This window comes from Aptenodytes forsteri, unplaced genomic scaffold, assembly GCF_000699145.1.
Source record: "Aptenodytes forsteri isolate BGI_AS27 unplaced genomic scaffold, ASM69914v1 Scaffold117, whole genome shotgun sequence".
Taxonomy (NCBI): domain Eukaryota; kingdom Metazoa; phylum Chordata; class Aves; order Sphenisciformes; family Spheniscidae; genus Aptenodytes; species Aptenodytes forsteri.
The window spans coordinates 316,177-339,632 of record NW_008795555.1 but is presented as its reverse complement, the minus strand read 5'-3'; the positions used below and the strand labels follow the sequence as shown (position 1 = coordinate 339,632).

General features: G+C 48.6%; 1 protein-coding gene across 1 annotated transcript in view; it reads left to right on the top strand.

Annotated features, from left to right (window-relative positions):
• Positions 1 to 21,639, top strand: part of PCDH19 (protocadherin 19) — a gene marked incomplete at its 5' end in the record, with an annotated part of 58,519 nt that extends 36,880 nt beyond the window's left edge. Inside the window, one exon of the mRNA XM_019472809.1 lies at positions 21,050 to 21,639. Coding sequence (XP_019328354.1) covers positions 21,050 to 21,639 — 590 coding nt within the window. The remainder of the gene's footprint in view (positions 1 to 21,049) is intronic.
• Positions 21,640 to 23,456: the final 1,817 nt, after the last annotated feature.

Sequence of the window (23,456 nt, the reverse complement as noted above, 5' to 3'; positions counted from 1 at the left end):
CGGTTGGACTAGATGACCTTTAGAGGTCCCTTCCAACCCAAACTATTCTATGATTCTATGATAAATATCGCCTGGAGCTCAGCCACATCACTTATTTTGGGAGTAGGACTTCTGCCCAGTCCCTCTTCACCTCAGGATCTTAATTATTGATTATAAATTCATCAGTTGAAAAGATTGCTTTAATTGCTCTAATACGTACCAAATTTGGAGTTCATTATCACCCAGAATTGTTTTCCTTCCCCTGCTAATTGATACCAAATGGGACACTGAGGAAGGTGGGCACCGGCACCGCTCCACCTTTTGCGATTGCCTCTCTGCCGTTTAATTGTTTGTTTATTTGTGGAGGTGCTAAGCGCTGCTAGAAGTTTACATACACTCCTTTCCTAACGGCGTCCTCAGCTGAGCTTCCAAATGGATTTGTTTGAGAAAGGGAGGTTTTCAAGCAGCTGTTGGATCTCAGTGATGTTTTGGGTTGGCTGGAGAATGTTGGAGGATGGGGGTAAATCCTGGGGTCTCCCTTCCTATCTTGGCCTATTTCACCACAATATGAGGTGGATTTTCTCCATGTCCTGGTGTAACCTTGACTCAAAGTCCAGCACTGGAGGAAATGGTGATTTCCAGCAAGGAAGTGAAGTGTGCGGTAGTGCTGGGCAGGAGACCCACCACCGGCATCGCCTCCGTGGACAGTGGTGGGTGATGCCGGCGGCCACGGGAGCTTTGCCATTGGGTTTGAAGCTCCTGACACCTGTTCCTCCCAGCAACATGGGGAAATCTCAGCGTGAAATGTTTTCCAACACTGCAGAGCGTGGCGGTACTTTTCCTGGGAAATGGCAGCACAGACCAGATGTTTCACAGGGTAATTGAAAATTCCATTTTATCAGAAAGCATTTGCTGTCAAAAAGTTTTATCTTTACTTCAACAAAGATGTTGATTAGATCCCTCAGGACCTGAATTAGCATCTTTGAGGCTAGATACTCTATTTTGTGATTCAGGTAGTTATTCCTCCCTTGGTTTTGCTCATTGGTTTTGCTCATAGAATCATAGAATCATAGAATCATAGAATCATAGAATCATAGAATCATAGAATCATAGAATCATAGAATCATAGAATCATAGAATCATAGAATCATAGAATCATAGAATCATAGAATCATAGAATCATAGAATCATAGAATCATAGAATCATAGAATCATAGAATCATAGAATCATAGAATCATAGAATCATAGAATCATAGAATCATAGAATCATAGAATCATAGAATCATAGAATCATAGAATCATAGAATCATAGAATCATTTAGGTTGGAGAAGACCTTTAGATCATCAAGTCCACCCCCTAACCTAACACTGCCAAGTCCACCACTAAACCACGTCCCTAAGCGCCACATCTACACGTCTTTTAAATACCTTCAGGGATGGGGACTCCACCACTCCCCTGGGCAGCCTGTTCCAGTGCTTGACAACCCTTTTGGTGAAGAAATTTTTCCTCCCGTCCAATCTAAACCTCCCCTGGTGCAACTTGAGGCCATTTCCTCTCGTCCTATTGCTTGTTACTTGGGAGAAGAGACCGACCCCCACCTCGCTACAACCTCCTTTCAGGTACTGGGACTTTTTTTCTTCATCCCTTTGCCCTCTTCCAAACATAGCATTTGTGCAGGTTTGGCTTGTTTTCTTTGTGTGGATGTATACGGGCACCTAGATCTGCCTAAATGTTTTCTTTTTCACCTTGCCTTGAGCCAGAGCCATACTTGTACTCTATAAGTCATAGGAGCTCTTGCCAGCATAGAAATCAGAAAGGAACTATTTCAAATATGTATTTTTAATGTTAGAAGCAACAGATTTCAAACTTATCTTAATTCCCAGTGCTGGCCAGTATTTTTGCCATCAGTTGTAGAATGAAAATTGTTGGCCCAATGAAGCAGCGATTCGCTGTTTAAGATAAAAATAGAATCCAAAAGAAAATACGAAAATAATAAACACACACTAGTCATAAAAAAGCCAGTGTTAGAAATAGTCACCACAGCCATAAAATAGTGAAAAAGCTTTAAAATCAAAGTGAGAGGGTTTTTAAGCAATATGTCAGTAATGTGTCTCTACAGAGAATTGCTTCTAAAAGCATCACTTCCATTTTTCTGGTGCCAGATCAGCAGTAAAGTTTGGCGTGAAATGTCATCTGGAAAGTCCTGATCCTGCATACATTTCCACATTTGAGTAACTTTGCTCACATAGGTGGTTTAATTGTGTCTGAGTCTCATAAACTCCACTAAGACGAAGGGTTCTTTGAACAGAAATGGGTTATATTTAAATGCTTACGTCAAGTCGTCTTTATTCTATCGCACAGTATAGAAGTAGGCTTGGATGTAAAGGAGAGCTGGGCACATGATATTCACCGAAACTTTTCTTGCTGGTTGCATCCCAAATTATTCAGATACATCGTCATTTAGGGGATCAGGTTTTATCTAGAATATTCCAACTGGTTCTTATGCTCATCTCCATAGTATCTGGGTGCATTTCAGTCGTGAATTGAGAAAATGACTAATGGTATTAACTGGAGGCAAACACAGGTATTAGAAACTGTTGATTTTTTAAGCTGATTTCCAGCAGTCGTTCCACCTGCAACTCCCTTTTACTCTGCAGAAAAGCCTTTCTGTAGAGCTGTATGTACATGAAGACCTAAGTGACATATTCTAGGGCTTTGGAGGCTGGAAATACAGCTGCATTTCTTTGGAAGTTTATACAAATTAATAAAAATACCTACTTGCTTGTATTCATATATGCAGCAGAAGACATAAAGTATAACATTCATATGTGAGTGACAGCACATCCCTTAAGATGGATAAACGCCGTAAGCTTTCTTTACAGGGCAATGCCAATTATTGCAGCTCTTCTGATTTCTGTATTATTGCATGGATCTCTCAGTAAAGCAGCCTCAGTGAGCTCAGTGGTGCTCCTGCAGTGGCCAGCCTGGAGGGAGCAGTCAGCTTCTCACACCACTTTGAAACCCCGGAGAAGGATTTTTATGATGAGTGGGTAAGCTGGACTTTGGGAAGAGGAGTTGATTCTCTTATGATTCCTACACTTTTAAATGATTACGTATTGAGCATCTAAGTCGGCTCGTGGGTGGCTGCGTGGTGGTTACTGATGCTTTTGTACATGCTCTCTCCATCCTCCCCAAGCGCCCGCTCCTGCTAACGTTGCCCAGCCGGGCTCGCAGGGGGACGTAATATCTTTTATTAGACCAGTGAATGTAACTGGAAGAAAAGCTGTCAAGCACTCAGACTAACAAGTCTCTCTTCAGGATGACCCTTATCGTTGCCAGGTACGCAGTGCTTAGCTCCATCTTCACTGGGTGGTCTGGACAGGCAGAGTTGGGCAGTCGGTCAGGCTGCCCCACCGATGGGCTCGGCTTCCTTCACCGCCACGTTGCGTCGCAGCAGAGCAGGGCAGCAGTCACTCGGGGAGGTTTAATCCACGCACAGACACTCTGGCTGGCACAGACAGATCCCTGGTGTTGCTTCTTCCTTAGGTTCGTAGCTCTGTAGCATTGAGCACAGCTTGGAGGAGTCCTTGCTGGAAACTGATGGTGGGGCAGGGGTGACACTGAAGTCATACCCATAGCAATAAATGAACGCCAATCCCTTTCTGCAACAGCAGAACTAAATAACAAACAGATGTGTAACCTCCTTTGTTTGCATAAGAAGCATTATCATATATCCCACATTCCTGGCACTCTTTCTTCAGTTTTCAGGTTCCTTCCATCAAAGACAATTCTTGCAGTGTCTCCATCACCGAAGTTACTCAGTCCAGGGTCACAGGAGTTACAACCTTTAGATCCTCACGTCCTTTCCATCCAAGCACAGAAAACACTCACCAGATGTGAACATTCTGGCAACTTCGAAAGGAAAATTAAAACTTGGATCTGTGCCCCGTTGTGTAGGTTTGTAATGGATGAATGATCAACCCAGAAAGTTGGAGGCTTTCTAGTGTCTTATTGTATTTTTTAATGAGATTTTGTCAAATTTAGTTATTGCTTACCCATATTTTTGCTGGGTGACTGGAGAGCAATTTATAGGAGATACGAAGAAGTGATATTTCTGATTAGAGAGTTTCAGCTTCTATATGTGCTTGGTTTTGTTAACTGCTCCTAAACTTCAGCCCAAGCAGAAGGTTCGCAGAGAAGATCTTTGTCAGGGTTCAGCTGAAGGACGGGGCGGTGCTAACCCTGGCTCTCCCAAAGCATCCTTTTCCAAAACCACTACACAATACTTGGATTTTCAAATATTTCTAAGATAAACAAACAGTTCAGTCAAGCTTGCAGCTTCCCTTTCCCTTATAAACAAGCCAAAAAAAGGCCCACGTGGACTTTTTTTTCCTTTGCCAGTAACCTCTAAGGAAACCATTAACACTTTCTGTCTCACAGCAGTTCGGACTAGCAAAATGGTCAAGGTAATGGCTATCATATTTAACAGTAGGGAAGGTATATGAATAAAACCGAACCTTCTGCTAACGCAGCAAGCCAGCACTTCCCGATCTCCTCCTGTAATCAATCTACATCGTTAATGACTCTGAAAACAGACTGAACTGCTGGGGCTGGCACCGGGAAACTTGCATTACAAACTAACCATCTCTTATTAACCTTTCCGTGTTTCCTTCACAACACTAATTAGAGCCAAATAAAACTACTGTTTGTGAAACTCTTAAGTTAAAATACAATTTTCAGAGGAAATATGGTAAACTCCAAAGCTCCTGTTTGCTTGGCCTTTCTTTTTAATTATGATGGAGGATGGCTGTTACTTGCTTAACAGAGGCTTACATGATTAATGCTGCAATGTTACTGTAATTAAAATGGCAAAAAAGATGTGATTGGAGCCCGTATAATTTACAGACATCTCGGCATTCTGGTGGCAGAGCAGCTCTAAGTGTTGCAAAGAGGAATCATAAAAATTTATTCTAATTAAAATTGCCAGATTGACTAAACAACAGGTGACTTATGTAAGTTGAGCGACTTGCTCTTGGGGTGAGAAATCATCTGAAATCAGTGAATTATACAAAGCTGTCTATTATTCTACTAAATGGGAAAGTGTGTGCTTACCATGGCAACCTGCATCAATTTTGCAGCCGCTGGAAAATACAGGGCCCTTTATTAAAGGAATAATCACTGCAAACAGCACGCTGACCCTCGGCTCTGCGGGCACAGGGCGCATGGCACGGCGAGTTTCAGAGCAGCCTTCTGGGCACGGGCGGTTGCCATCAGGTTAAATCCTGTCCTGCTGTATCGAAACATGCACCCGGCAGCTCGGGGGTGATTTGGGTCCGGCGCTGGACCGGCATCTCCGGAGGGGGTGCTACAAGTTGGGTGCCTGTTTTTTTTCTCCCAAAAAATGGTACATACAACTTTGAAAGTGCAATAAAGATAAATCATTTGGACCTCTCTTAATTATGCTTGCGTGCTGCAGAGAGCTGTAGGGCAGGGGACTGCATCTCCCCTGGGTGCAGGGGAAGGAGCACACCCGTCTCTGAAATATGGTGTAAATGGGTGTCTAAACTGCTCCAGTTCCAGCAGATAACTGCTGAAGGGAGACGTACCACTGGGTTTGTATGTAGGTTGTTTTACTAAATGATCTATGTAATGATATATAAGTCAAAACTCTGTAATAATTGGCACCAAACAGCAAAGAGAACTTGCAGCTTTTATCCGTCTTCAGGGAAGTGCTGCCACTCAAAACTCGCGAGTGCTATATTTTATTTCTCATACAGCATATCTGAATGTAAGAGAGTAGATATTTTTAAATGGGTCACAGAATTATTAAGAAGTTTGGCAGCCTTTCCTCGCGGTAGACGCGCAGGTATGCAGCGGAGCGGGCAGGGCTGGGAAGCAGGAGCGCGGGGCTGTGCCAGGCTCCGGCTGGGTTTGTGTTGCCTTTGCTCAGTGATTTCCCTTTCCATCCTGCATTTAACCCCGTGACTGTTCGGAAAATAAGTTCTTTAGAGCAAGTATATTACGGATATATGCTGGCCACAATGTGTATAATCACAGTAAGCATAACATGGCCCCATTTTTGCTGAGTATCTGTAATAGTAATGATCAGCTTCCCCACTCTCAGCGTTAGCTCTCTTACTGTTTTTATTTTTCAGCAGAAACCCTTTTTTGTTCCATTTTCCTTATCGTATTTTCACCCTTTTTCAAGTGTGGAAAATGACTTGCTTTGTAACCAGCTTCATTAGCTACTCGCACCTTGTGTTTCATTACCGATACCCACAGCTGACTGTGGGTGACAGCACGTGGCAGCGGGTGACCGGCGGTCACCACTGTGTCGCTTCACCTTCGGGCAGTGACAGTCACACTCGGGGCAGGGAAGTGGAGTCAGGTCGAGGAGGGTTGGGCTCGAGGTCTGGGTATAGTAAATAGGAGGACATCTGGATGTGTGGAATGGCTAGCTGTAGTGAAAGTGGAGCTTTATCCTGAAGAAATCCTGGGTTAACATCAGTCCCTGCAGGAAAAGGAGAAAATTGAACCACACACACACAAAAAAAAGATTAAAAAAACCCCTCTCTGAATTGAAGCAATAGGAAATGAAAATTGCTGAGATATACTGTCATGTGGGTAGTGGTGCTACCAACCTTGTGCTGCAGTAATTACCTCTATGCATGCAATTTGTGCTCGGCTACGACTGATTTCCCACATCATCCGGTGCCCAGGCTATATTCAATCAGTCCCAGCTGGAGAAAACTATCTTGGATCATTTGGTGAGATTTCACCACAGATGCTACCTTGCGTCTTACGGACGCGCTCGAGAGCTGTACGCCGCAAAGCCTCCCTGGCACATGGGTGGAGGTGTGGGGACGGTCACAGGAGGTTCCCTGCGGCAAGGCGGGGGGGCTGGCTGCGAGGCAGGGGGGGTGCCATATCCTGCGGGGTGCTGAGCGTCTGCAGCTGGTGGGGGTTAAAGGCGAGGAGCTTCTGGCCCTTTCCACGGAGAAGCCTTTGCTCCACTGGGTGCGTGCTGGAGAGAGCAGGTTTTGTGGTCGTTCTTGCACTGTTTTATGTGAAAACTGAAAGAGCAAAGAGCGTTGGTTGGAAATTTTTGTGAGAAGCCTGAGGAAGGTGGGTGTCCACCTCGCTTGCAAACCAAAATAGGTCGGGCACTTGATTTCCTCTGACTGCTTTGGAAGTGTCGGCTTCATTAAAGAGGCGAGGCAGGAGAGTAGCTGGTGCGAGTACGGCAGACGGTGCTGCCTCGTCTGCCCGGGCACGTTCTCCAGTCAGCTGGTTTAATAGGCGAACCGCTTCTGATCAGGCGAGGAGCCTCCGGATTTGCCCTGCCAGGGGAACGGCTTTCTTAATTCAACGAACTGTGCTCCTGGATTTGATACAGCTCAGTGAGAAGTTATAAAGGGGCAGCTCCCGTTCAGGAAGAGGAGTTTGGCTAGAAACCTGAAGTCAAAACCGTGCATAGTAGTAATTCAGGAAAGGTCAGCCAGCCAGAAGTGTTTTTTGGGAGCAGTAGGTGCGTTAGTGGAGGGTATAAATACCTTTAGGGAGGGTCTGGCACACTCCGGTGGGTCCCTGGGTGGGCACTATGTATATACTGGACTTTCACTCTCTGCATTTACCACCTGAGTTATTTGTGCCGCTGACATTGCTGCTTGCCAGCACGTTTCAACGGGAGCCGTGTCTTCTCGATGCTCCACTCTGCCCATCCTCACTGCGTCTCCTACAGCAGGCTCCTGAGAAACCATCCCTGGGAGCGCAGGGCTGCCGTCTGCCTCGCGGTGCTCGCCGTTTGACTTCCATGTCCTGCATCTGTCCTGACAGGTGGTGCTTTTGCAGCCGCTCTCTGATTAGTTTTGGTCCCTCAGATGCATTGATTTACAGACCTTTCCTGTGCAATACAGCTTTTCTCGATGACAGTCCATGAAGCACATGATAACTCAGCAGCCTAAATTATTCAGGAAAATTGAATGTGTTTGGCTTGTTCCAAACTTTTGTTTCCCTTCAGTGCTGTCAGAACAGGTAGCCGTGATGCTTGTATCCGACTCATTCCAGTGCCAGGGAGACACAAACCGCTCAAGTATAACCCGTGTTTTACCTTGTTCATCACTCATTTCCACCTTCAGCCGTGCTTATTCTGGGTACTTTTGGGCCTCATAAAAATGTTTAACTTGCATCTAGGGTTGTTCCCCTCTGGTACGCTGCTGGGCTCCAGGAAGTCACTTCATCTTGTGGTGGAAACACTCTTGTAAAATCCAAAGAAAATTCTGTGTCTGTTCCACCCTTTAGCCACGTGTCCTTTTGTGGAAGTATATTCACTCATGCAAATATTTCGATCCATTAGTCATCACTGTAGGATCCAGGAACCTCACATTAATGAAGACAAGTAATTAAAATGAACGATTCCACCTGTAATTCCCTCATCACCTGACCTCTGCTTTGTCAGTCTTCCTCTATTGTTATTGGGTAGATACGTCCAATTAATTCACTATGAAATCCACGCAAGCCCTTCACTGGGCAGATGTGCCTTGCAGGGACCAAATTGCTCTGGCACGTCAGGTGGAGAGGAGATGCTTTGTCAGTGCAAAAATGTCCCCTGGCTTTCTGGAGACTGTTCTGCATCAGGAGCTTCTGAGTGTAGCTGAAGGCATTGGCTTTCATTCTCCAAACATGTGTCTGGAGATTTAGGACTTGACTCAAAGCCCGTTGAATCCAGCAGGACTCTTTCAGCTGAGACCATTGGGCTTGAAATAGGACCCAAGAGAGATGGCATCCTCGGGGGACGTGCTCTGGACTTTGCTTGAGACATCGGTCATCTCAGCCTGTGTTCAGACGTGAACTCAGGGAGAAGATATCTGCTACTAAGCATCTCTCTGATTAAGCGAACAAGGCACAGCCGCTGCTGGAGGATGGAGGTTTGCCTTGGAAAATTCTAGCTGCAAATGAGATGCATGATGTTAGGAATTATAATAATTACCCCCTGGAACAGGTTCCCAAGGGATGTGATATATTCTGTATCACTTAGAGTCTTTAAATCACATTTGCATGTTTTTCCTAAAAGCGTGCCTAGTCACTCAAAGTGAAGGGCTGTGCTTGAGAAGCACAGCGTGACAAAGCTGAGCATCCCGTGGTTTGCAAGGGAGCAGAGCAGGGAGTCACCGTGGTCCCGCGTGGATTAAGCTCTGCAGAGGAAGGGACTGCTGGCTGCCGTGCAGGAATGTGCAGAATTGAACAAGTAACCACGCTGGGGATGATTCGGGAGTGAACTCCCCCAGCCAAAATCTGCCTTCCCTTTCTGAACACACACAGTCCCTTCCTCGCTGAATCAGCCGTCCCCAGGGGCTGAGCAATCCTGGCTGTATCAGTGTTTCCAGGACCTTCCCTCCCACCGCTCCTTAAATGATGAGAGTGTTTTTGAAGACCTCATTCCTGGACTTTCCCTTTTATCTCTCCAAACAGCAAGTAAACGAGCAGCCCTTTAGTTTTTAGTTACTGCTTCAGCACCCAGTGAGCTATCAGAGGCTGTTGACGACGACTTTTCTCTGCTCCATGCTCCTGCCTGCAGGATTTGGGGAGATAATTCATTTGGTCCTGGTGCTTTGTCAACTTTCAGCAGTTGTAATTGCCTAATGATCAGTGCTGATGCTGTTGTTAAGCCTGTTAAAACTTTGTCCTGCTGAACAGCCAGACTGTGTCTGTCTCATCATGTTGTGCCTGCTGTGACGACTGGGACTGCCTTTGATGCTCCCTCCCTGGGCCCGGCTTTGGTTGCTGCTTCCCACCCCACCTCAGCTGCTGCCGGCACCCACCAAGGGGGATGGATGCAGCAGGGTGCTACCCACGCTAGGGAACCGCACCCGGGGGTACAAATAACTAAAGAATAACCCCACGGAGAGCCAGGTGCGTTCCAGGATGAATCTCCTCTCGCCTGCCCCGACGCCTGTGCCGGCCCCGAGGAGCCTGGCGCTGGGTGGTGAAGGTGGTCCCTCGCCCCGAGTCCTGGCAGGGCGGGCGAGAGGAGCTCTCTGGAGGAGGCTGTCACTGGTAGGGTATTGCTATTTAGCAACCTTCATGCCATTTTTGCTCTTCCATTTCTCGGGTGCCTTTTCCACCTTCCTTATCATTTTTTTAGAGCTCTAATTGGCCGCATTTCGTGCTATCACCTTCTTTGCTATGCATCTGAGGTGCCCAACTGGCTGGTGCCGTCTCTCGAAGCTCCCGTCGCTCATCCTCGCCTCTTCCAAGGCTGTTTCTTACTTAATGGAACACACTGAACATTAGTGCATTACCATCCCTTTTCCAAGAACAGTCTCCATCCACTCTTCTCTTGTCCCCCAGTGCCTCATCCAATTTAATTAATTATACTTAGTATATTACGCATCCTGTCAAAGTTTTTCCTTTCCGAGGTTTAATGGTTTTTTAATTCTAATGCATGCTGCATGTGTAAGTGTTTTAGAAATGAGGCGAGCGTGCAGTGGCAAAGAGGCAGCATTACATCTGTGTGCCGCAGACAGCAAGGGTGGATCCCTGTAGAGCGGCTCCAGCAGAATTATTGCAGGACCGTGCTGCCTGCCTTCCCGTTGCATCCCCCTTCTTGTGCTCGGGGAGAAAATCAGGCTGATTCCCACTGCAGAGGGACACGTTTGGGTTAAACCTACCCACTTATGGTGCATCTCGTGTTCCTGCTGCAGGAACGGGTGCCCGGCCGGCAGCTTAGCCCCAGCACCGGCCACGTCTTCTCGGCTGCTGCAGCCCTGTGGTGAACTCCAATGTAATGAACTTGACTGTTCTCCTCGCACTAACTCTGTCTGAAAGCAACAAATTACATCAGTCATTTCAGCCTTGCTTTATCCCTTTGAAGAAAGGCCACGTTAAGGATGTGGTGGGGACTAGACTAATCAGGTAACGCCGGCTGGGGCTGGTATCTATCGCTCTTTATTTCCCAGTGACAGTTAAAAGGTTTGGTCAGAAAAGTGGTTCAGGAGGAATGACTTTGTGGGGTGTTATACTTACTAGCTTTGGGTACTTCCAGATAAAACCTGCTCAGACTAAGAGGGTTGTGGGTTGGTGGTTTTTTTTTTCTTGCCTGTCAGTGTTGCAAAGTGCTTAGGTTTAGAAAATCCAGCTGGGCTCTGTCTGTCTGTCACACCATCACCGGGAGTAACGATGCCGCGGTGCAATTCAGATGACAGCCCTGTGAACTGGGGCCAGGAAACACAATCCAGCCTGACCTTGGGGCAGCGCTGCAGAAATGCACCTCGGAGAAACCAGAAATCATCGGAGGCTGTGCAGGCAGAGGTTGGGCCAGAAGTCCGCCATGCTCAAGCAGCGCTGGAGCAGCCCACCTCGGGGAGCAGGAGCCTCCTGCCCCCTGCGTTGGAGCCACAGCAAGGGAGCGTGTGGCAGGACCCCAGTGCAGCGTGCAGACCCCCCCACATCGGACTCGGCATCAGTGCCCGGGTGCCCGTGGGTTGGCATCAGCTTGGCTGGAGCCATGGAGCCGACTGCTTTCCTTGCAGTACTTACACAGGCCATGAAAATACAGTTATTTTCCATTCCCATTGCTCAGCCATCTCCCCACGGCTCTTCAGTTTATAGCCCCAGACAAACTCGAGGGCTCGTTTTCCATCTCGCCCCCACGGCTGCGGGGCTGATGGGATGGGATGGGATGGGATGGGATGGGATGGGACCCCACCTGCATTGCTGGAAATTGAGCTTGTCCATCACTCACAGGTAATGTAGTTTCCCTAGGCTTATAATGAGGTTTTAGATTTGACTCTTGACCTTATAGTAACTTTATGTGTATATTTATACACTATGATCACTCTCTTAATTAATGAAGGTAAACTTAATTGCCAGAACGAAGTTTCGGCTGAATTAAATGGGCCAGATTCCCAGGCTTTGGCAACGCCGTGATCTCTTCTGGTGGCCATGGGGCCAGTCTAACTTGCGGCCGATGTTCCCCTGGCATCGCCATTATCCTTCGTTGGGGCGGAGCTGGAGCCTCATTTGAGCCCTCGGTGTAGATCCATGGCCGGGGCAGAGAGGAACAGGAGTGTCCTTGTGTCGCAGTGAGTCATGGTGCCGGATCAGACCACGGGCGCTGTTGGGTGCTGGACAATGTAGAGCAGCTTTTGCAGACCTGTCCCCGTAGCTGTCCGAGTTCCCTGTAGGATTTTCTGATGCACCTGCCACCCTAGGCCAGCATCTCATCGTGGGACATCCCTGTGCTTCAGACAAGGGGATCTACCAGCATGGAAAAGCCCTGCGTTCATCCGAAAAACCCAAAGAGTTCAAGTAGAACACCAGGGAGGGGATAACGCCGGGTTCCAGGGTGGAGGAGTCATGATGAAGGATCATGATGAAGGATGGCCAGCAACCACTGCTTTTGGTTTAAAAAAAAAAGGGGGGGAAAAATTCCCTAGCTGTCTCTTGACAGTGGGAACGCCCCATCATGCTGGGAAGTCTTCCAGCTGCCTCCGCTCTTCAGAGCTGCACACTTTTCAAAAGTACAAAGAGCTTCTCATAATGTTTTGCCTTGTGGGTACGTCTATGATTAATTCCGTGCAAGCATTACTGGTGCAATAACAATACTGGAGGTCCTAAAACTGAAAAAGGAAACACATTTGGCTCGTACTTCATACACAATCACTTACACTTAAGCTATTGATAGTTGATTGGGATCTGTAGACTGCTGGGCTGGTGCCACTGGGTTTCTGAGCGCGTTCAATGGCTGGAACAGACAGCGAGGCTGTAGGTTTTGGCAAGCTGTAGGTCTCATTAGTCAGGCTGACTGTATCTGACACGAGAGATTCCCATCCACCAAGATGAAGCTCACTTCCCTAGGCTTTGGCTGATGTCCCAACAATATTTACATGAAGGACAACAGAGGATCAGTGTTAGATTAAGGCTGTGAGTTTCCAGTAGGCAGACAGTTAAATATTCTATTGAAATACTCTTTTGATTATTTAGATAATAATGAAGTTTATGCATGTCCTTGAGAAATCTGGGGAAAGGCAGTTGTTTTATGCTAAGCATGCAAAGATGTGTTTAATCTTGATAATAGGAGTAAATTATGTATCAGCGTTTATAACCTCGGCTCCTTTATTTCTCACTTGTTGTGTGGAAGCACCAGAAACCTCGCAGGGATGGGAAAGCCACATTGGGCGGGTGCGCAGGAGGAGGGGGCAGGCGGGGGTCTCACCTGCATCCCCGCTCCTGCCGGCACCCTGGCCCTCCGCATCCCTGCAGGGAGAGGATGAGGATGGGTCGTTCTGCTTCATCCTGGCCAAGGTGCTGGCTGCGGCAACGCGTTCGCCATGAGCCCCCCAAGGGGTGTACATCGGTACGGCTGCAGCGAGGGCAGGGATGCTGCTCCGACAGGCGCTGGGCCAGGAGCTGGCTCGGTACAAGCGGCTGGGAATTGCTTCTTATCTCCCACAACTGTAATTTCTGTTTTGTTGGATTTTTATCAGAATCGTCGAGTAGCTATTTTCTGAGCAACGCCTAATTTTGAATGGGAGAGGGTAATAATTTGATTTATTGCTGCCATTGGAATGTGGCTGCCTGGCTGGTCCCACATTACCCTGACAGAATATGTGAATTTGTCTGTTTCAGATTTGACAATAGCGGAAAAAGTAACCTTTGGATTAATTTGTTTTAGCGACTAAAGTCCCATTAAATGGAAGGCAGCTGGTGTCAAAGGCATAAATGGAGACAAAGTTTTGCTCCCAATTGTGGGAAATGTGTTTAAACAGACTAGAAATGTTTCCATCTCTGCAGGGTATAATATACTCAAATGGTTACATTAACATGAAAAAAATATAAGAAAAGAGTGTATTTAGGACAATCCCTCTGTATCCAGTGTTAATGAAATTGAATTCCAGTAATGAAGTCAAAGGGTTGTATTCTGCACTCGTGCAGGCATTAGCATTAATGGGAGCTGTGCCTATGAATTACGGAGCCGTAATGGATCGAGATGGAGAAGGTCTATCGGATCCCAGAGTGCTCTCCTCTCCGAGGACCAGATCCTGCATCCTAACATCAGTTAGGATGCTAATGAGACCTGTATCGAGGCATGAGTAGTGGAGTTTTGGAGGTGAAATCCCCGCCACTCAGGGGCCAGCACGAGCTCTACGGACCACTTAAGAAAAGGATTAATTGGAGTTTAAATGGTGTGTTCCGCTGGCCCTCTGAAAGGGAATTAATTTTGCCTTGTGAATGAGGTGGGGATTGGCCCGTGGTCCCGGATAAAGGGGGGCAGCCAGCATTAAATTGCATTCCAGCCCATAATACCTTCTGGGTCTGACTCCGCTGTAGTGCGCAGCATACCCAAACACCAGCTCCTCTTGCTTCGGGTGATCGCCCTCCTTCCCACAGCATTATTCTCATCCCAAAGGCTTCGGCATGCCTGGGAAGGCATTTTTCCGGAGAAAACCTTTTGCATCAAATCTTTCCTTAGCCCTCCGGTGTGTAGTTAGCCAGGGACCCCAGAGGTATCGGTGTGTCAGTCTTCATTCATGATACAGGGACCGTTCTGCAGAAGAAAGGGTGTTATTAATGGTAATATAGAGCAGGGGAAGAGGTGAATGGGCCAACCCCCTGGCTGGTGTAAATCAGCGTGGGTCCTCGGCGCTTCTTGGGAGCTGTATGTATCTGCAGCAGCCGGGAGCGAGCCCCGTTGCGTCTCCCTGTTGACCGTTACAGAAGCGCTGCCCATGAGCTGCATTCAGCCATGGGTCCTTATCAGCAGTTGCCTGATAAATTAATCTAATTCACATCCCTTGTTTCGTTAAAAGAATTCCCCGCAGGCATTTGCTTTGTCCAAGCGCTGTTGACCTCCTGTGTCAGGACAGACAATCCAGGATTAAAAACACAGCATTTTTTAGCTTGCATAAATCCTGAACAATGGCGAAAGAGAGGAAAAGAAAGGCTCCTCGTTGCAGTAAAGAGCATTTGTCACTGTCCCTGGTTATTAGTATCCTCCGAGCATTGTGCAAGGGAAGCCACGCCAGGATTACATTTCTGCATAGACCGGAGATTTCTTATTAGGAAAGGCGAAGAAGGCTCTGTAAAAGCCCATAGGTCAAAAATATAATACACTGTTCCCCACCTCTTGTTTCCTGATATTATGCTATTACAGGAGATAAGGGAGAGGTGCAGAGTCTTAATTTATAAGCAGATGATGAACCACGGCTGGGGACTGTTTGTATTTTGCTCGAGCTTATTATTTTATCTGGAGTGTAATGCGGTGGATCACTGCTCCTGAGCTGGGAACAGCCGCTCCTGGTGGGGTGGAGGCGAAGTGGGCTCTGCCGGCGTGCCGAGGGTGGTGGGTGCTGCACGGCAGCTCGGGGACATGCCTCGCACCTTGTGGTGTACATTCCTGAGAAAATTAAGGTGCTGGAGTTGATAAGAAACCGCAAAGTAGCTGGAAGAGGAGTGTTAAATAATGCAGTTGCGCATTGTCCATGAAAGATGGCTAACCATGAGTAAACATCAACAGCAACGTTTGATCCCTTCATGTTTACTATTTATTCATATTTATTATTCATAAATTGTCACAAATGTTAAGCCCGCACCCCAGTGAGACATTTGCATTTTATTTTAAGTTTGATTCCCCCCCTGCCCTTAGTTTTGTGAACTGAGATTTAATGATTTGCTTTTCCACATCGTTCCCGTGCTGGCTCTCCCTGGCTTTCCTCTTCTTGTTTCAGGAAGAGATTTCTAACATGGAAAAGTGATATTTGAATAGATTCCCCTAAGGCAATCAATTTACTTTTAATTTGTCTGGAACTAAGCTTTTCTTTGTTGCAATGAGAAAGGATTGAAACTGCTGTAAAATTTATTAGCTTCCAGGAAGATTTTGAAATGAATTTTTTAATGATCGTGCTGTTTGCTGTACCCAGGAGCAGTGTCATCGTGATTACAGTATAATCATACGGTTGCTGAAGAAACACCAAAATGTGGAGATAAAGCCAGGCTCCTGCACGGGGGTACCTATGGTACCGGCCCAGGTGGGGGCACGTGTGCCCTGCACCAGCACAGGGCTGGGGGCTTTGGGCTGGGGCCGCTCAGCACGATGCTCACCCATGCACCCCCCGCTCCATGCACGTCCCAGCCGGGCTGTGATGCTTCCAATCGCCCTTTTTTTTCTTATTTTTCATTTTCAAGCAACTCCTCCGCTCCTTTTCCTTGCTCCCCATGTAATAGCACAAATGAGCTCTACTTACTCACCTCGGCAAAGCTGCTCTGACATGGATTGGATTGAACTGAGCGGCTGTTTGAAAATGGAAACTCCAGGGACTATTGTCATCGCCCAAATTGCACCTTAGATTGTATAACAGCACATGTCATCTGGCCATTTATCAGGAATATTACATTCCCAGGCACTTGCACCTTGCTACGATTTAACTTTGTCTCTTTGGCCAGCACTGTGATTCCACTGGAGATAATTCAATTGCTCTGAGAGCTGAATGGGCGCCTTGCACACCGGCTTCACGTTGCTCTGCCGCAGGTACGCAGGCTTGGAATAGGAGACTGAAAGCACTTGTGCACCCTGGACATTTGTTCATCCTTCCTTTTAACAAGAGAAGGCCCCGTGCAGGGGGGAGCTGGAGGCTCTGTTGCTCCAGCGCCCACCCCATGTCCTCTGCCAGCTCCTCCTGGGCTCCTCTCAGCTCCCGGCTCTTGGGCATCCATCCCATCTCCCTGCTTTTCTGGCCAAGAGCTTTCATGGTGGGATTGGGAAGTGCTGAGGGTGCAGGCAGCAGGGTGCTCGGACCCCTTGGATGGGTGCTCAGACCCCTTGGATGGGTGCTGTGCTGGGCTCAGCCCCGGGAATTAGGGCAGTCCCGGCGTTTCATGTCACCTCCCTGCTTCTTGTGTCACTGTGCCGTTGTCCCCGGCTCCCGTTCCCCGCCAGCGGTGATGGCTGTGTCTCTGCCCGCAGATGAGCCGCGGGTGTCGTCGTCTCTCCCACCAGGTCTTTCTGCAGCTGCTGGTCCTCGGCAGCCCACTGCCTGGCTCAGACCCCGCAGGCAGCGCAGGCAGCACGCGGGGCTGGCTGGGGCTCGTTATTAGTTGCCTTTGTGCTGGTCCCCCGAGGTGCAAGTAGGGAAGGTTTGAAATCTGGAGCTCAACATGGGTTTTGCTGTACTTGTTGAGGAGCATATTTATTCCAGGGGTGGCTGTTGGTTTTATTTTATTTCATATTTGCTATGTGAGAGCTTACGTTTAGCAATGACACATTTTTTCTGCCAAGCCTGACTTCAAGATAACTGCTCACCTCTTCATGGCGAGGCTTCTGCCAGGATGTTTTGCACCTGCGGGGAATAATTTTAAAAGTGGCCCTGCCCTAAGGTGCTCTGAAACGAGATTCTGGATTTGTGCTGGGTGAAGGCGGACTGGCTGAAAAACAGACGTTGCTGCTGCGGGACCTGCACACCTCGCGTGCCAGACTGGACGGCCCGTCACCCGTGCATGGCAACTGCCCCCTGCGAGCTGTTCAGCATCTCTCCGGACATCCTGCGTGTGACACAGATATCCCTACAGCCTGATTTGCAATAGGACTCTCCCCCCCAGCGTGCGTGCGATGTGCTTGGTTTGTTAGAAAGCCCAGCCCAGGTCAGAGTGGCTTACGCAGCCCTGGGCTGTGGTGTTCCCCTTCCCCGGGCCATGTCAGCCGGCGGGTCCTTGCCGGCCTGGTGCGTTGGGCTCCCTGGGGACTCCTGTCCGGGATGAGGTATTTGCTCTGTGGCTTGTGCAGAGCACCCCCGAAGCTGCGGTGTTGCTCACCCAGCGCTGCCCCTCCGTTGTTTCCCCCTCCCTTTGCTCCCTCCAGGCTCCGTCGGGCAGTAGTTTCACGCCGGCTTGCTCAACCCCCTGCCATCGGTGCGCCGGGAGTGGAGGTGGGAAGCTGCCCGTTTTGGCTGCCTGCCACTCATCATGTTGTGCGTGGTGCGGTGGTTATTACCTGGGCTTTGCTCCTTGCATTAAGAACATTTTTTTAGTTCAGACAGTAACAGTCATATTGACTAGGGCAGGTCTAGGGCTGTAAAAGAATTTCCTGTTGTCCTATTTCCGATTGTTAAAGTGGTAAAAAAAAAAAGACAGAACAGTAAAATAAAGAGCCTGCGAATGTGAATGACCGTCCTGGGTGCCGTTAGGGCTGGGTGAGTCAGACCTAGCTGCAAAGGGCAGCGCCAGGAGCGGTGCCTGGCGGCTCTGTGCCTGCCTCTGCTTTGGGGCAGCAGCTGCTCCTGCACAGGAGGAGGATGCGAGATGACAGCCCTGGGATCAGCCCGCAGGAGGATCCCAAAGCCCTCTGAGCTTGCAGAGGGCTGGGATAGCAGAGGAGTGCTGGGGTGTTTGTGTGTATCAACAGGGCATGCTTGTGGAGTAAAAACAGTATTTTATGTCAGTTACAGGGTTAAGACAGTGATGGGTGGGTAGCTGAAGATCCTAATCCTGCCATGGAGAAGTGGCTGCTGCTCAGGGTCCTGTGCTGGTCCCTGGGTCTGCTGCCAGGTCAGGGCTGGTCTGGGCAGCCCGGACACGTGTTGTCCCCAAGAGCAGGATGGTTTCTGGCTGCGGAACGTGGTCTCTGCAGACCAAAGCTGAGACGTGTGGTGGCGATGGGAGCAGGGAGGCAGAATGTGCTGTGGAGCTACCTGTTGTCTTCAGGTCTGTGGATGGCTGGTGACTCCTGCCCCTCTGCCTGTCAGCCTGGTGTCTTTCGTACTTGTCACATTCCCTTCACAAAATAAAAGATTGAAATGGTATAATTTCATGTAACGCTTTTCATCTCTTCTCCTGCCTGCATTTCAGCTGCCGCTGGCGCGGCTTGCAGACAAGCATCTTGGTGTCCAAAGTGGATCATCTCCCCAGCAGATAGGCACCGCGCCAGCGGTCTTTAGTAAAACCGCTCTTAAAGCACGGGTCCCTTTCTAGAGTTTGAGGAATATCCACTTGCAGTACAGTAATTGGTGAAGTCCTCGATTTGTTTTTAACTCTAAAATGTGCCAGCTTGGAATAAATGGGTCAAGGCAAGACAAACCTGCCTGTGCTCCGTCCGGAGTCAGGTTTGCCTTGGCTGCGGTGGTCCCGCGGATGTGAGGCTGAGCCGTGATGCTGGGCTGGGAAGGTGAGGAGCAGCAGCTCCCCCCGTGCCTTCCCGCGCTGGACCAGCCAGCCCAGCGCGTGCCCAGATCCGGCCTTTCGTGTTTGCGGAGAGACTGAAGTGATGTGTGCTCCAGCAACGCGCCCAAGGTCACACAGCACAATAAATCAGTGTCTCATCGGGGATAAGAACCCAAGATATTTCTGTAGCCCCTCCAGCCATCACCAAGTCCTCTGCTATCACAGCCAGACTACACAACTTTGTATGCCTGTAGCACCCTTTTGGAGTTAAGCTGTGGATAAATAGGCAGACAGCAACACTTTCTGAGCAATTTTTCTCTTTTTTTATTTTGCTCAAATACTTGAAAGTAACAGAATCAAAGTGTAAGAGCATGGGCTTTTAGATCTTGGTGCAGGTTGTTCTGCATGTAAGGCTCAGAGCATCTTTCCCTCAAACTGCTGTAAAGGTGGCTGCCGAAACCCAGACCTCCTACACAGCCACCTGGCGCCACGCTCCGCACCACCGGGTAGCTGCTCTGATGTAGAGAAAAAGCTTATGTTTTACCCGCAGATTTTTCAATTAATTGGCTTCTTCTCCTTTAAAAAAAGATCCTTCTTTTTTTTTTTTTTTTTTTTTTTGAGGTCTGCCTTTTACTCGTTTATTCTCTGTAAGTGTTAAGCTGCTCATATTTTGGTGCATTGTGTTATGTGCTGAGAATTTTTATCAGCCGCCCTAGTGCTCAAATGTGGTGGAAATACCAATGTGTCTGAGGAGCGGAGGTTATGCACACAGATGTACAAAGCATCAAAATGAACGGTTTGCAGACGGACGGGAAGCAAACCCAGGCTGAGTCTGCACCTTTGCAGGCTTCGATCCATCAAACCGGCACCGACCGCGCGCGGTCTTGTATGGGTAATGGCATTAGTGCTTTAATGCTGCTTTGCATGTATATAGGTTACGATAGGAAGGAGCTATGTCTTTGCGTAGGGAAAGGTTGTGCTTTATGAGGGCTAGCTGCAATTATAAGTTCTTACCAAACGAAGGAAAAGTCATAAGCTGAGACTGAAAAGCAGCCAGGAGCCTGCGGTGTTCGGCAGGAGCCACGGTCAGACGCTCAGCAAAAGCTGGGGAAGCTGAGACTCCTGGATTTGCTTTCCAGCTTTGCACTTGGCTGAGCCCAGCTGCTTCCCTGGGCCCCAGTTTGTCCGTCCGTGATGGGGGGGTGAGGCCATGCAGTCCCTTGGGGTCGGCCGGCAGCGCAGGGATGCGTGCGAGCACCGGGCACGAGTGTTTGCACCCGCCTGGGAGCACTCAGACCTGGGCACGGAAGGTCCTTGGAAAGGATTAAACCACTACTCCATATTTCGGCCCTGTAAAGTGGTGTCGGGACAGCCCTAAGCCGAGAGAAGGGATCTTTATTGCTCTCGTATGAATGAAGCCCCAGTGCTGGGAATGACACGTTTAATCTTCAGTGGAGTGAGCAGTCTTGGAGGTTTATAAAGCCTCTGTTGTGTGGGAGGTCAGTGGGGATTAAGCAAAAAGTTAAAACACATATATACACCAAAACCCCAAAGATCCACCCAGAAAGTGCTGACTCGGAGCGGCTCGCCACGTGGGACAGACCCGCTGTGATGGATTTGCAGCTGTAACTCCTTTCCCCAGGTTGCAGGTCTGGCGGCGACAGATGACACACAACCTGTTGGAAATTGAACTCCAGTCTTTAGAGCAGCAGAGAAATAACAGTAAAAAAAATCCCTCTTCCGGGCCTTGCCTTAAAAATGATTGCCGTTTGGGGTAGGATAACCGCTGCTTAGGTGGGAGTGATGGGCAGCGCCTGGCTCAGCAGGGGCTCCCCCACCCCGGGCAGGCTGGGGGGCGGCGGGCCCCCCCCGGCAGGTCTCCCCCCTTCACCGGCCCTTGTGTTTTCTCCACGCAGATCAGAGCGAAGGATTTCATTGCAGGGAGGAGTGCCGCATCCTGGGCCACTCGGACAGGTGCTGGATGCCCCGCGGCGCCGTCCCCAGCCGCGCCAAGTCCCCCGAGCACGGGAGGAACGTCATCGCCCTCTCCATCGAGGCGACGGCGGGGGACGCGGGGCCTTATGCAGACTGCAGCACAAAAAGGACCTTCGCCACCTTCGGCAAGGAGGGCGGCGAGCCCCTCGCCGACGAGCGGCTCGCCAACCCCAAAGGCAAAAGAACGGTGGACCCGGCCGCCTGCAGCCCCAAGGTGAGCGGCGCCGTCCGCGAGGCGGGCAACGGCTGCGAGGCTGTCAGCCCCGTCACCTCGCCCCTCCACCTGAAGAGCCCTTTGTCCGGCAAGCCAGCGGCACCGTACGGTGCCGGGCACTGCGCCGGCAACCGGGAACGGGAGCCCTTTGGGAACAGTGGCCCTTCCCGGCCGACGGAGGCAGAGCCCCGGGGGGCGGACAGCGAGAGCGGCGGGCAGGAGGGCAACCTGCTCCTGCAGGAACGTCGGGAAAAGGACTCGCCCGGCGCCCGGAGACTAAAAGACATCGTCCTCTGAGCGGCACCCGGCGAGAGGAGGAGGAGTAGGATGAGGGACCGCACGATTCCCAGCGCAGATTGTTTTTATTGCTTACCAATGGTTCACAGATTGCTGTATTTAAAAGCTTTCCCTAAATGTATTGTTTATAAATGAAGCTATCGTTAATGTGACAATCCCACTTGTCTCAACAGGCGGCAGGGGTGTGCAGCCGGAGCAAAGTAGCTGGTGTTTTGCTTTTGCCGGGGGGCGGTGGGTGGCAGGGGGCAGAGGTGAGACCCCCCTGGTCCTCAGGAGCGCTCGGTATCCCCTCCTCGGAGTTTATATATTTTTATATCTCAAAACGAAGATAAATTTCCATTCCTGGAAAGAATTGAATGGCAAATTCCTTATTCGGACATCTTTAGTAATCACCCCGGCGGTTTTGTAGTCCAGACAAAATAGCGGCCGGTTCTTGTGTGCGACTGTGCAAACTGACAGTCCGGTGAGTTTTAATATTCGCCCAACACGAGGTTGTTTGTATTTTAAGATGTTGCTATTTTGCTATGGACACCCCTGCATTTATGAATCCTTTTGCTGTCACATGCTTATCTGTACTATTATTGTATTTGATATTGCAAATTACTGTATGTCTAATGATGGCAAAAGGCTTAAAAAAAAAAGAAAACACAGTCAACTTACTTAAACCTGCAGTTTTCAGACCCGGTGGAGCAAGCGCTTCTTCCAGCCCCCTCCATTGCCTGCAGCCTCCCCCGGCTCTTGCAGGGCAGCGACAGGGCATTACAGGAAGATGTTTTGGGGAAAATTCTGCCTGGATTGCAATTGTAGGATGCAATATGCTGAACTTTTTCCCTTATCCGTTTCTTTTGCATAATTTCAAGGCAATGCGTGGAAAGTTTTTCCAGAAGTTGGTTGGGTTGGTTTTTTTTCCAGTTCCCGGATTTAGATATCCCCCGTCTCCAATCATTTCCAAGTCAAAGTGATGGAATTATTTAAGAGATCTAAATTACCTTCTCAATTAGACACACACTTCCACGTCCGCATTTCCCAATAGTAATTATGCCAAGTATGTGTGTGTTTCTGTGTCACCATGGCATGGATTTTAGACTGTTTGGATTTCTTTCTGTCCCTGCATCATAAATAAGTATGGAATGAGCAATAGTGATGTTAATTTAGGGGCAGACAGGTGATATGTAACAACGCTACTAATTCAATTAATGTGCCTTCTTAATGGAGAAAAAATTAAAGCAATTCATTATTTTTTCTCATAATTAAGGACTTTTTTGTGTGGGTACAAATTTACTCACATAAAATTGATTTAAAAATTGAGCTACTTTAATAGCCATTTTGTAGAAGGGAGAGGGAAGGGGTTTCACAGCTCTCTGCTCTCTTGCAGTGATAATTCCTCAGTGAGGTATGAGTAAGGTAGGAGGACTTCAGTTAGTGTATTATTCTTCTTATTATTAACCCTTCACAGGACAGATTTTCCTACGCTAAATAATGTTTCCTAGAATTTAAAATTGATTATGGAAGGGAAAATATCTAGCTCTTGCCAATGTTTGCTGTACCAGCAAGTTGAAATTAGTGGTCTCTAGAGAAATAGTCTTTCTAGGTCTATATATCATGATAAAATATTTGTTACTTCGATTTATTTAAATTAAAAATGTCAACAAGAAAACAAGCTCCAGTCATTATTATCCTCAAAATAAAATTAAGCTCCAGCCATTTGCTTCTTCAGGGCAAATTGATCCTGCCTGAAGTTGTAGCCGGTCCGAGACAGGTCCGCAGCCAGTCTGTTGCCCCTGCCACTTGCTAGGGCCAGGAATTGGGAAAGAACC